We start from the raw sequence: 12,757 nt of genomic DNA on the forward strand, positions 1-12,757 counted from the left end.
CAAAATCCAACACCCATTTTTAATAAAAACTCTCAGTAAAGTGGGAATAGAGTGAACATATCTCAACATGTTAAAGGCCATATACGACAAACCTACAGCCAACATCATTCTCACTGGGCAAAAACTAAAACCATTTCCCCTAAGAACAGGAACAAGACAGGGATGTCCACTTTCACCACTCCTGTTCGACACAGTGCAGGAAGTGCTAGTCATAGCGATCAGATAAGAAGAAGAAATAAAAGTCATCCAAATTGGAAAAGAAGTAAAACTGTCATTATTCGCAGATGACATGATATCGTACCTGGAAAACCTTAAAAAGTTCATCCCAGGAAACTATTAGATTTAATAAATGAATTTGGCAAGGTAGCAGGATACAAAATCAACATCCAGAAATCAATGGCATTTTTATACACCAATAATGAACTCTCTGAAATAGAAAAAAAATCCCATTTACCATTGCAACAACAAAAAAATAAGGATTCTAGGAATAAACTTAACTTAGGAGGTAGAAGACCTACACTTGGAAAACTACAGAACATTGAAAAAAGAGATAGATAGAGGAAGACATAAACGAGTGGAAGAATATACCATGTTCATGGATTGGTAGAATCAACATCATTAAAATGTCCATACTACCCAAAGCAATCTATAGATTCAATGCAATCCCCATTAAGATACCAATGGCATATTTTACAGACCTAGAACAAACTCTCCAAAAATTCATCTGGAATAAAAATAGACCCCAAATAGCTAAGGAGCAGCAAGCCAAGCTGAGCGGTAAGGAGAAGCAAGCAGGCAGGTGGTAAGGAGTGAGGGGTCCGGAACTGTGAGAGGGATGTCTGCCTGCTGGTTTAGGTGGGGAGTGAGCCTAAGCCAGCAGGCGGACATCCCCTGAGGAATCTCAGACTGCAAGAGGGTGCAGGCCAGGCTGAGGGGACCCACCCGCTCCCCCTAGGTCCAGTATGCAAATTTTGTGCACCGGGCCTCTAGTATGCATATAAGATCCTTGGTTAATCTCCCCACCACCCACCTCCCTTCCCTCTGAAATCCTCACCATCCCCAAGTGTGGAGGACTCCAAGGGTGGTGCTCCTCACTCCCTGTGTCCCACTGGGAGCAGAGCCTACCAGGCAAAGCCCCAGAGGCTGGACAGCCCGCCATGCTCTGGAACAAGGAGGAGCCTGTCCCATGAGATAACGGTGATGAAGAAAGCCTTTCTGGCTCCCAGACAGCTTCGAGGAAGCATGTAGAGTTTATTCCTTTTGAAATCTGCTCATTCCTCTCTGCACTTTCTTCCCCACCACACCCCACTGTGCAGAGAATGCCAGCCTCGGTTTCCCAGGTGTCTCGCCTGCGGGTCTCCCCTTGATGCCCTCGGTGTGTGTGAACACACAGAATCCTCCCCTGCTACCCGGGGTTGAGTGACACCCCACCCCACCTGGGGTCTCACATCGCAGTTCCTTCCCAGGGAGCTCCAGGTCCCAGAACACTTGTTGTGTCCCCACAGGACAGAGACTCTGGGGCAGCGTCCAGGGTTAGTGTGTGGCCTTGTGAGTGGAGAGTGGTGTCCACTACATGGCTGCTGAGATAGGAATGATCACTGGCCTTCCCTGTCTCCCATGTTCCCACCCCTGGCTGGCTGACCTCCACAGACATCTGCAGCCTGTGACTAGGGCATCTGGCCCACTTTTACTTTTGCAGAAAATGATCTCCAAGGGGAAGGGGAAGCAGAAGGTGGGCTGAGGTCCTCCCTGGGTGTGATTTGGGTGTCTCTCTCACCCTCCCTGGCCTCCGGGTTCCCAGGAGTGGATGTGACTAGGGCATCTGGCCCACTTTTACTTTTGCAGAAAATGATCTCCAAGGGAAAGGGGAAGCAGGAGATGGGCTAAGGTCCTGCAAGGGTGTGATTCGGGTTTCCCTCTCACCCTCCCTGGCCTCCGGGTTCCCAGGAGTGGACGTGGGCAGGGGATGGGTGATCTTCAAGGGCTGTCCGGGTCCTGATGGTATCAGAGCCCGACCTTTCTCCTCCGATGAAGGTCACTGTTCTGCTTTCACCCTCATCTTCCTGTGCCGCCTTCTGTAAATCTTGCAACATTTATTCTAGTTTCTCAGAGATCAACCCTGATAAACACAGTTCCCCAGTGGGAACTTGTTACCCTGACCCGAGACAGGCTGCTGTGGGGCTGAGGGGGGCTGCAAGAGGGTCAGAGGGTGCTCAGGGTGGATAATGAGGGCGGTCACCCAGGTCTCTGGGCTGTGGGGTGTCCTCTCCGCTCTGTGCAGAGGGGACGAGCTCAGGTGCGGAGGTTCCTCTTCTGTGGACGGGGAGGTCCTGTGCTGCTCCCCAGCTTTCCTGGTCTCTCTGCAGTCCCCGCCCACTGTCTTGCTTCTCTTTTCACCCACAGGAGCCCAGATGCCCTCAGAGATGCTGCGGCTACTGCTGCCCTTGCTGTGGGCAGGTGAGTGCCCGAGGGGAGGGGGCCGGCAGGGCGGGGACTGCGACTGACCCTTGTTTCTCTGCAGGGTCCCTGGCTCAGAAGGAAGGATACAATCTGAAGGTACAGACGCCCGTGACAGTGCAGGAGGGCCTGTGTGTCCAGGTGGCCTGCAACGTGTCCTACGCCAAGGATGGATGGGATGATTCTACACCAGCTCACGGCTACTGGTACAAGGGAGAGGCAGATGCATCTGACAAGGTTTTAGTGGCCACAAACTACCCATCTCAAAAAGTGCAGAAGGAGACCCAGGGCCGATTCCACCTCCTCGGGGATCCCAAGACCAACAGCTGCTCCCTGGACATCAGAGATGCCAGGAGGACAGATGACGGATTTTACATTTTTCGGGTGGAGAGAGGAAATTCTAAATTTTCTTACAAAGACAACAAGCTCACCGTGCGAGTGACGGGTAAGGAATGGGCTCCAGGAGAGGCCACAGGAGAAGTTCACAGTGGCCCTCGGCAGGGCTGGGCTGGGACCCCATCCTGGAAGGGGGTCGGGGTACAGCCTGTTGGGCTCTGAGGGAGGAGCTGGACCAAAGCTGAGGCTTCTCTCAGGGCCGCACCTGGAACCCTCCCTCCTGATCCCCTGTCTCCCCCTCCTCACCAGCCCTCAAACACACACCCCACATCTTCAACCCGGGGCCCCTGGAGAGCGGCCGCCCCAGGAACCTGACCTGCTCTGTGTCCTGGGCCTGTGAGCGGAGCACGCCCCCCATCTTCTCCTGGACGTCAGCTGCCCACAGCTCCCTGGGCCCCAGGACCCGCCTCTCCTCCGTGCTCATCCTCACCCCACGGCCCCAGGATCACGGCACCAACCTCACCTGTCAGGTGCATTTTCCTGCCGTTGGTGTGACCGTGGAGACAACCATCCAGCTCAACGTCACCTGTGAGTTCTGGGTTGGAACAGCAGGTCCCTGAGGGTGTGCAGAGTAGAAGGGCCAGGCAGGTGTGCTGGGTGCTTTGTCCTGGAGGCCTGTCCTTTTAGGGGACCTCTAGGACACAACCCTGTCCCTCTTGCATTTCTGTTGCCTCTGGGGGTGGACGGGTGCCACCTTCACCTGTCAGGTGACCTTGCCTGGGGCCAAATGACCACGATGAGGACCATGCCCCTCAACATGTCCTGTGAGAGCTGGACCAGGACCTGGGGGTCCCTGATGGGGATCCCGAGGGCAGCAGAGATGGAGGTAGAGGACCTCAGACAATGGGTGCAGGGTCATGAACCTGGTTTGGGAAGGGGTCAGGGGGATGCCTGCTCCCACCCTGTCCCCATTTAAGCAGCTCCTGGGGACCCAGAGCCAATGTCTGCCCAGCCCTCACCTCTGACTTTGGTCCACCTTGTCTTTCTGTCCCAGACTCTCCACAGAACTTGACCATAACTGTCTTCCAAGGAAATGGCTCAGGTAGGAGGGAGCTTGTCATGGGCTGTAGGGAGGAGGGCCTCTCCCAGGTCAGGGCAGGACAGGGCCGGTCCTTGCCTCATCCTGGACTCACCCCGTGACCAGACAGCCCCAGTGGTCCCTCTTCTTCCTCAGTCCCTGTGGCTGGTCTCCAAGCCCCCTGCCACCTGAACCAGGAGAACGAGGCACCCTCCACATGGCTGAGCTGCCACTCGAGGCCCCTGGTCCTCCATCTCCTGACGAGTCCTCCAGGCTCAAGTTTGCATTTTCCTCCAATAGTTTAATTTGTGTATTTCCCAACAGGCAATGTAGTCACACTAGAGGCCTTGTGCACACAATTTGTGCACAGGGTAGAGTCCCTACCTGCCTCCTTTCCCTCACTCCCTCAGCACCAGGCCATCTCCGCCGCTGGTCACCCGCCATATTCTGCACCACCCCCTGGTGGTCAGTGGACATCATAGTGAGCAATCAAACTCCCGCTCTTCCGGTCAAACTCCCAAGGGGACAATTTGCATATGCCCAGTGCATGAAAATTCGTGCACTGGAGCGGGGTCGCTCAGCCTGGCCTGCCCCCTCTCACAGTCCAGGAGCCCTCAGGGGATGTCCTACTGATGGCTTAGGCCCGCTCCCCCAGGCCTCACAGCAGCCCGGGCTCACGGCTGCCTGAGGCCACAGCTATTATGAGCCCAAGGCTGCCTGAGCTCCAGTCCTCGCAGCCACTGTGGCTTTGTCCAGATGGACATCTGGAAGGTGTCCACCCTAATTAGCATATTATTAGTATAGATGGGCAAAAATGGAAAGGCACTAAAGTCTGCCCTCAGATGCCTGGTCGCCTCAGAGGGAGAGAGATAGAAACATCAATGATGAGAGAGAATTATTGATTGGCTGCATTCTGCACACCCTCCCACTGGGGACTGAGCCCCAACCCGGGCATGTGCCCTTGGCCAGAATTGAACCTGGGACCCTTCCGTCCATAGGCTGACGCTCTACCCACTGAGCCAAACCAGCTAGGGCTTCGTGCACATCTTCTACTAACGAAGACCCAGGGCGTTCATCTTACTCTGCTAACCTCAACACTGCAACAAATAATCTGCCTCCACTTTCACAACCCTGTGTGGGTGTCTGCGGGGTCAGTTCCTAAAAGCAACACATAATAGCTACTACTTCACACGTTCTTTGCAAGTTTGATGGAAGTGGTCAGGTTGTTCTGCACGGAAGGCAGACAAGCCTGCGGTCCCACCAGCCGGAGGCTGTGTGTCTGTTCCTCTCCTCTGCTCTCCTCCCGCATCCTTCTGCTTCCTCTCCACCTCGCAGTCACTCTGACCCTCTGTCTCTTCTTCTGCAGCACCCACAGTCCCGGAGAACAGCTCGTCTCTTTCGGTCCCGGAGGGCCAGTCCCTGCGCCTGGTCTGTGTGGTCAACAGCAACCCCCCTGCCAGGCTGAGTTGGGCCAGGCGGAACCAGAACCTGAGTGCCTCCAGGCCTGGGGTCCTGGAGCTGCTTCCAGTGCAGGTCGGGGATGAAGGGGAGCTCACGTGCTGGGCCCACAACTCTCGGGGCTCTCTGCACTCCTCCCTGAGCCTCTCTGTACAGAGTGAGTGCCCCAGTGGATGGGGGGGAAGGGAGGGCACCCGCTCCACCCTCACAGTCCACCCTGCAGCCCCCTGACCTTCAGAGAGGAGGTCAGCTCTGCTCTGGGCTCAGCTGTGAAAGCCCGAAATTTCCCTGGGATTGAAAGTACCCCTGCCCTCTTCCTGCCTCGCCAGTGCTGTGGAGGTGGGGTGGGGCCGGGAGGGAGAAGCTCCTGTCAGCTGCACCAGGACAACTAGGCACCCTCCACATGGCTGAGGCCCCTGATCCTCCATCTCCTGATGAGTCCTCCAGGCTCACGTTTGCATTTACCTCTGAGAGTTTAATTTACGTATTTTTGCACAAGCAATATAGTCACATGGCCAATAATGAAGAAAGCACTGCAGTTGGCTCAGGCCAGGTATCTCAGTTGCTTCTATCATCGTCCCAGTGTCCCAAGGTTGTGGGTTTGATCTCAGGTCAGAGCACACGTGATAATTAACCAACGAATGCATAAATAAGTGCAACAACACATCGATGTCTCCCTCTCTCTTTCTCCCTTCCTCTCTCTCTCTCTCTCTCTCTCTCTGTAAATCAATCACTAAAAAATCCCCCAAAATGACATTTCCCTTAGAGTAAGGGCACTAAAGTCTGCCCTCAGATGCCTGGTCCCTCACTCCCCCCTCTCACACCACCCTCCAGGGAGTGAGCAGTGTCCACAACTGCTGTGAGCCTTGGTTTGTTCACCTGAAGGACCCAACAGGTGCTTTGCCATCAGTAGGACAGACGTCCCCGTCCCTCTCCGAGCCTGGGGTTCTGTCCATGGCATGGACGGACTCTGGCTGTGTGCACAACTTCTTCTAATGGGGAACTATTATTCAGGCAACGTCTTCTTAAGTTGTTGTCTGAATGACAGTCTCTTGTATGGATGTATGGATAGTCCAGTTCTTTTCTTGATCAGTTGATGGACCTTTGGGTGTTTCCACTTTCTGGCGGTTATCATACTGCTGTGAATATTGTGCACGTTTTTTGTTCGAACATGTTTAATGTTTTTGAGGTCATGTACCTGGGAGTGGAATTGCTGATTCAAATGGTACTTTTTATGTATAACTTTCTGAGGAAATTCCAGATTGTATTCCACAGTGGCAGCATCAGTTTTCATTCCCACCAGCAAAGTATAAGGCTTCCAATTTCTCCACACAGTTGCTAACATTGGTATTTTCCTTAAAAAAAAATGATAGGCTACTAGTGGGTGTGAAAGGCTACTTCAATGTGGCTTTGATTTGCATTTCTGTGATAATTATGACGCTGCTTATTTTATCGCGGAATTATTGTTCATTTGTACGTCACCTTTAAAGAACTTTTTAGGTCAAGTCTTCTGTCCATTGTTTGTTAGGGTTCTTTGACTTTTTGCTGTTGGGTTGTCAGAGTTCTATATATGGGAAGGATACTAAACCTTGTCCAATCTATAACTAGCAAATATTTGCTCCCATTAAATGGGTTGGCTTTTCACTTTCCCCATAGTGTCCACTGATGAACAAATGTTTCATTATGATGAACTGCAACTTAAGCATTTTATTTTCTGTGCTACTGCTGGGGATCAGGGCGGTGTCTGGGGTTAGGGCCCAGGTGGTCCCGCATCCAGTGATGCAGGAACATCTGGGGAATGACTTCCACAGTCCTACTTGGAGCAGAAGGAACCGGGATTGTGGACCAGCAGGTGACTCCATCCTGGTCCCTCTTTCCTGCAGGATTATCAGGACCTGTGACAGAAATGATGTTGGTGGCCATCGTGGAAGCAGCTGTCAAGGGCCTCGTCCTCCTCCCCTGCCTCCTAGTCCTCATGTGAGTTCCGATTGGAGGAGGGGAGGCCTGGGGAGGACAGGGGGCATGAGGCCGAGTGCTGGACCAAAGCCCTGGATCCTGATGGGTCAGGGACAGGGCTGGCAGGAGGTGAAGGGGTCCTGGGTAAGGACTCCATACAGACAGTCCTCATGAATGCCATGCCAGTCAAGTGCCCAGGGTGGGAGGTACCTGCAGTGGTCAGGAGAGTGTGTGGAGTCAGAACTTCTCTCTCTCACTTCACTCTCTTCTCCACCACTTGGCAGGCAACAGGGGGTTGGGTCTGCTGCCCACTGGACCTGATGTGGTCAAAGTGAAAGACACTGGTCTCTTCCCTCAGAGGCAGGTACCACAGGATGAAGGCACTGAGGCCAAAAGGGGGCATGAAGGATGCAGACGCAGTCTCAGGTTAATTGCTCAGGTGAGTGATGGAAGCGTCTCACCACCCAACATGCCACTGACACCTCCCACAGGTCGGCCCCCGGGTTTGCTAAAATGGAGCTGTCACCTTCCTCTCCAAACCCACTTCTCTTCTGGGTTCCCCATCACGGTGATGACATGGTGGCAACCCTTGTCTAAGGCCAGGTCTTGGGTGTGGGTCTACATTTTGCACCCCTTCCCTAAGTCTTATTCATCCCACTTCCTTATCACAGCCTATAGTGATGGCCATCTCCACCCCATTATGCTGGGATTGTTCCTGTGGCCTCATCTCTTCCATGGGTCCCTGAACCCAGCAGCTACCTGTCTCCAGATTGTGTTTCCAGAGACATATCGCCTACTTCCTGCACAGTGTGAACAATGACGCTTCCTCTCCATGGCCAGAGATGAGGTGCAACCACCACAGGCTGGACTTGAGGGCTCAGCGTGGCCTGTCTCCTGCTGGACTCTCCACTGAATTCTATTATCTCCCTGCATCTCGCATCATCTCCACATCTGGCTGGGCCAGGGTCTTTGTGACTCTGAGACTTTGCATGTGCAGTTCCTTCTGCTGAAATGCCCTTCCCTCCCCATCCCTACATCTCCAATGGATGATCATTCTTCAGGTTAAGTTATATGTCACTTCATTGTAAGTGTGTGATTCTTGTAGATTTTTGAACAAAATAATATTTAGTCATTCATTTAATGACTGTTTAGCAAGTATACCTGTACACGTACATTGTTGTGGGTAATGGGGATGCAACTATGAACCAAGCCTCAGAAATCTCTCTCACCCAGAAGCTGTCATTTTGGAGACAAGAGGATAGAATTAATCTATACTAATAAATGGGTAATATGCTAATTAGATCAGACGTCCTTTCGGACAAAACCATGGTGGCGGGGTCAAGGCAGAAGTAGTTAGGGGTGATCAGGCCGGCAGGGGAGAACAGGTAGGGCAATCAGGCTGGCAGGGGATTGAAGTTAGGGGGATCAGGCCAGCAGGAAGGTGAGTGGTTAGGAGCCAGCTATCCTCGAGTGTGAGAGGGATGTCCCCTGAGAGGTCCCGGAGTAGAGAGGGTGCAGGCCAGGCTGAGGGACATCGCCCCTCCCGTGCAGAAATTTCATGCACCAGGCCTCTAGTAATCAATAATTGAAAATATTAGAGCCTGTTCAATGGCCATATGTGTGTGTGGAGGATTCATGCAAAGAAAGGATCAAGTGGCATGTGGGGGCACAATTCCTGATATTTGAGAGTATAAACTGTGATGTCTGAGCCTAGACTTGATGCTGGTGAGAGAGCAGACTGTGTGTTGCCCTGAAGGAAATTAGCCAGGAAGATGGGGAGCAGTGCCCCAGCTCTGAGGCAGAAGCAGCTTGGTGTATGATGGAGACAAGACTCAGGTGTGACAGACCAGGGTCTCCTGGGAGGGGAAACCCCTGGAGGAAGGTGCAGACCCCTGGTGTTCAGCCTAGTGAAAGCTTGCAGCAAATGCAGAAACTGGAAAGCCATTGATCTGATCAGAGATATGGTTGAAGGTTCTTTGTAACAGGATGCCCATGGTCGCTCTGTTCAGAATAGACCACGGCTGCCAAATAGTGATTGTGGAGGACGCAGAAGGCATGAGGGCACGGTGGTTGAGCTAGAAAGGTGGGGTGGAGAGTGAGGTTAAATTTCTGGATATATATCAAAGGTCAAGTTGACTGAATTTCCCTATGGATGTGGGTATTGAGTGTGTCAAGAGCAAGGGTGGTACCCAAGTGTTTCCCCTGGGTATCAGAAAGGGTGCGTTTGATGGACATAGAGGAGGGTTTTGAGGGTGATGTTAATTCTGAGAAGCCACTTCATATCCAACTGGGGCCATCAGTGAGAGACCTGTGTGAAGGTCTGGAGATCAGGAGAGGGGTCCAGACGGGAGAGATGAACATGTCAATGTGAGATGAGGACAACAGGTGAGGGAGGAAAAGGACTGATGGCACATAGTGAAGAGTAGACACAAGGAAACACATTGTCATTGGAGATCCTGACATAGGGGTTTCAATGGTTGGAGGAAAGGGTATGAAGACGTGATTGGAGCAACTTCAGAAATGTATTGGAGGATGGGATGTGGGAATAGTGGGTCCAGACAACTCTTTGAGGAATTTGGCTACAAAGAGGAACAGAGGGATGGGTCTGGAGAAGGAGGTCTTTTCTCGACTCCTCCTCTGGGTCCTCCCAGAGGTGCTCCATGAATTCCTGCCTGTATTGATTTCCTGTGGCTATTGTGACAAATTACCACACACACTGTGTCTTTAAAAAATGGAAATTTACTCTTAGTTCTTGAGACCAGAAATACAGGTAGGGAGTAAAAATATGTTCTTCCTCTGCCCTTCTAAGTTGTTGACAGAGACCTCAGAAACAAAGAAAGATTGGGTGCCACATCTTGGGGTAACGTCCTACACCCCATCATGTGTAATGGATTCTATTGTGTAGAAATCCAGTTGTTGGTTGGGATGCACTCGGTCCAGAGGCTGGAGGAGAGAACCCATCTCTTGCTTCTCCGGGTAATGTAGTGCCGGCTGTCCTTGGTTTGTGGCTGTGTCACTGAGACCTGTCTACTGGTCACATGGCCTTGCCCTGCTCTGTGTGTAGAAAGTCACCTGCTACTTCTATCTTGGGGACCCTTTTGACTGGATTCAGGGATCAAACCTAATAATCTAGGATGCTCTTCACGTGAATATTCTTACCTTAATTCCATCAGCAAAGTCCCCTTTTCCCTTACATGGTAACATTTTGGGATACCAGGGATTAAGACCTGGGTGTCTCTGGGTGGCCACCATTCAGCCCTCTGCACTGTCCATGTGACCTTTGGCAATCCTTGACTGTCCCCATCAGCCTCCAGACCTTGTTTTCTCTGCTCTTTCATGTCCTGATACATTAGTGGGTCACCTCATGAGTGACACATATTTTAAGAAACAGAAGCTTGCTGTTCTTTAAAGTTACTATTAAGAGAACTAAAGGCCCAAGTCGTGTGGTCAGTGGTTGAGTGTTCACCCAGGAACCAAGCTGTCTCTGGTTTGATTCCCATCCAGGACACATGCCAGGTTTGTGGGCTCCATCCCCATTAGGGGGCACGCAGGAGGCAGCCCAGGGATGCTTTTCTCCCTGGTCAATATTTCTATATCTCTATCCTGCTCACTTCCTCTCTGTCTGAAAATCAATACAAATAATTTAAAAAAAAAAGAGCTAAAGGAAAATTTACAGACTTGAAGAAAAATATCTGCAAATATATACTTGTATCCAGAATATATCCAGGACTCTCAACAAAGCAATAAACAACAAATTAACCTGTATGTATAAAAAATGTCACTCAACAACAAAATAACCAAAACTATTTAAAATTTGACAGATGATTTCAATCGATATTTTATCAGGACATATACATGGTCAATAAACACATAAAAATATGCACAACATCACAAATATAGGAAAATACAAATTAAAACCACACAATGAGGTGCCATCATTATTCCCTAAGATGGTTAATATTAGAAAAACACACAAGAGGTTAAAAAAGGCATCAGAGTAAGTGGATGCTGCACGGACATGCTCCCAGGAACAAACCGGAATTGCAACTAAAATACAGAAAAGCTTCCCAAATAATCAATGGAAAACTAGCAGGAGAGAACCCTGGTACCCAGGAACTGAAAGTGGAGACTGTATAGAGCAGGGGTAGGCAAACTTTTTGACTCGAGGGCCACAATGGGTTCTTAAACTGGACCGGAGGACCGGAACAAAAGTATGGATGGAGTGTTTGTGTGAACTAATATACATTCAAAGTAAACATCATTACATAAAAGGGTATGGTCTTTTTTTTTTTTTCCAGTTTTATTCATTTCAAACGGGCTGGATCATCCGGCCCGGCCGTAGTTTGCCCATGGCTGGTATAGAGACTGGTAGGAGGGGTGGCAGCGCAAAAGGGCTGGCCAGGCACCCACAGGCAGCAACTGAAGCACAGGAGCAATATCTCATCTGTGGGGTGGTGCCACTGAGAACTCTGGGATCTATTCCCAAGCTGGGTCACCCAGCAGAAAGCACCAAAATTGAAAAGGGTACCCACATAACATCTGGCTTAAAGAGCCAGTGCGCAAAATTCCATGTGGAGCCACCCACCTTGTGCTCCGACAGAGAGAAGGTGAAGTGGACTGGAGCTGTAAGAGCAGAAGCCAGGACTGGGGTCTTGGGGATAGAGCTCAAAAGGCAGGCACCCCAAGTTTCCCAGGCTGAGTCATTCCCTCACACAGTGGAGGACATCTTTCCCACACAGACATTTGCCTTGACTGGGGGGAAGATAGTTGACACAACTTATTGGAAAACAACTTGTCCTGAGGCCACTTAGGAGATTAAAAATAGGAATTAGCCTTCAGAATGAAACAACTGCCCCACCTGTTGAAAAAAACTCTCCCCACACCTGAGGACCATTGCCTGGGGGCAATTCAATTCAGAATCCTATCAGTCTATAGGCAGAAGCACTTTCTGGAGGCTTTTTGAGTGATGTGATTAGTCAGAAAGAACCTTTAACACTGTCCTGTACTAGACATTGCAAGGTGTAGAGGATTTGCCTAATACATAGTCATAACCCCAAACAGACAACCAAAATGAGGAGATAAAGAAACAACCCCCAAATGAAAGAATTAGAGAATTGCCCAGAAGAAGAAATAAAGGAAGCAGAGATAAGAAATTTATCTGAAACAGAGTTCAGAGTAATGATAGTAAAGATGCTCAACAGTGTGAAAAAAGATATAGTGACTATGAAAAAAAAAACCAGTTTGAGATGAGGAATGACATAACACAAATAAAGAACACAATGGGAGGAATACAGAGCAGATTAGGGTAAGCTGAGGATAGAATCAGTAAATTAGAAGACAGAGTTAAAAATATCACTCAATCAGAGAATCAAAAAGAAAAAAACAATTAAAAACAGGAGGACCGCTTGAGGGAGCTGTGGGACAATGTGAAAAGTAGCAATATTAGAATAGTAGGTGTGCCAGAAGAGGCAG

At 50.4% G+C, this 12,757-nt stretch overlaps 1 protein-coding gene across 1 annotated transcript; it reads left to right on the forward strand.

Moving 5' to 3' along the window:
- The first annotated feature begins 2,411 nt into the window (after window positions 1–2,411).
- Window positions 2,412–7,310, forward strand: LOC102258964 (sialic acid-binding Ig-like lectin 13). Its single transcript, XM_005859927.2, has 6 exons — window positions 2,412–2,457; window positions 2,522–2,902; window positions 3,103–3,381; window positions 3,848–3,895; window positions 5,238–5,486; window positions 7,213–7,310. The coding sequence occupies exons 1-6, from the start codon at window positions 2,412–2,414 to the stop codon at window positions 7,308–7,310; spliced, it is 1,101 nt and encodes a 366-aa protein (XP_005859989.2).
- Window positions 7,311–12,757: the final 5,447 nt, after the last annotated feature.

This window comes from Myotis brandtii, unplaced genomic scaffold (genome assembly GCF_000412655.1).
Source record: "Myotis brandtii unplaced genomic scaffold, ASM41265v1 scaffold13041, whole genome shotgun sequence".
NCBI lineage: Eukaryota > Metazoa > Chordata > Mammalia > Chiroptera > Vespertilionidae > Myotis > Myotis brandtii.

Coding starts and splice junctions, on each gene's coding strand:
- LOC102258964 (XM_005859927.2), top strand. CDS start 2,412: ATGCCCTCAGAGATGCTGCGGCTACTGCTGCCCTTGCTGTGGGCAG. Junction 2,458..2,521: donor GCTGCCCTTGCTGTGGGCAG/GTGAGTGCCCGA, acceptor GTTTCTCTGCAG/GGTCCCTGGCTCAGAAGGAA. Junction 5,487..7,212: donor CCTGAGCCTCTCTGTACAGA/GTGAGTGCCCCA, acceptor TCTTTCCTGCAG/GATTATCAGGACCTGTGACA.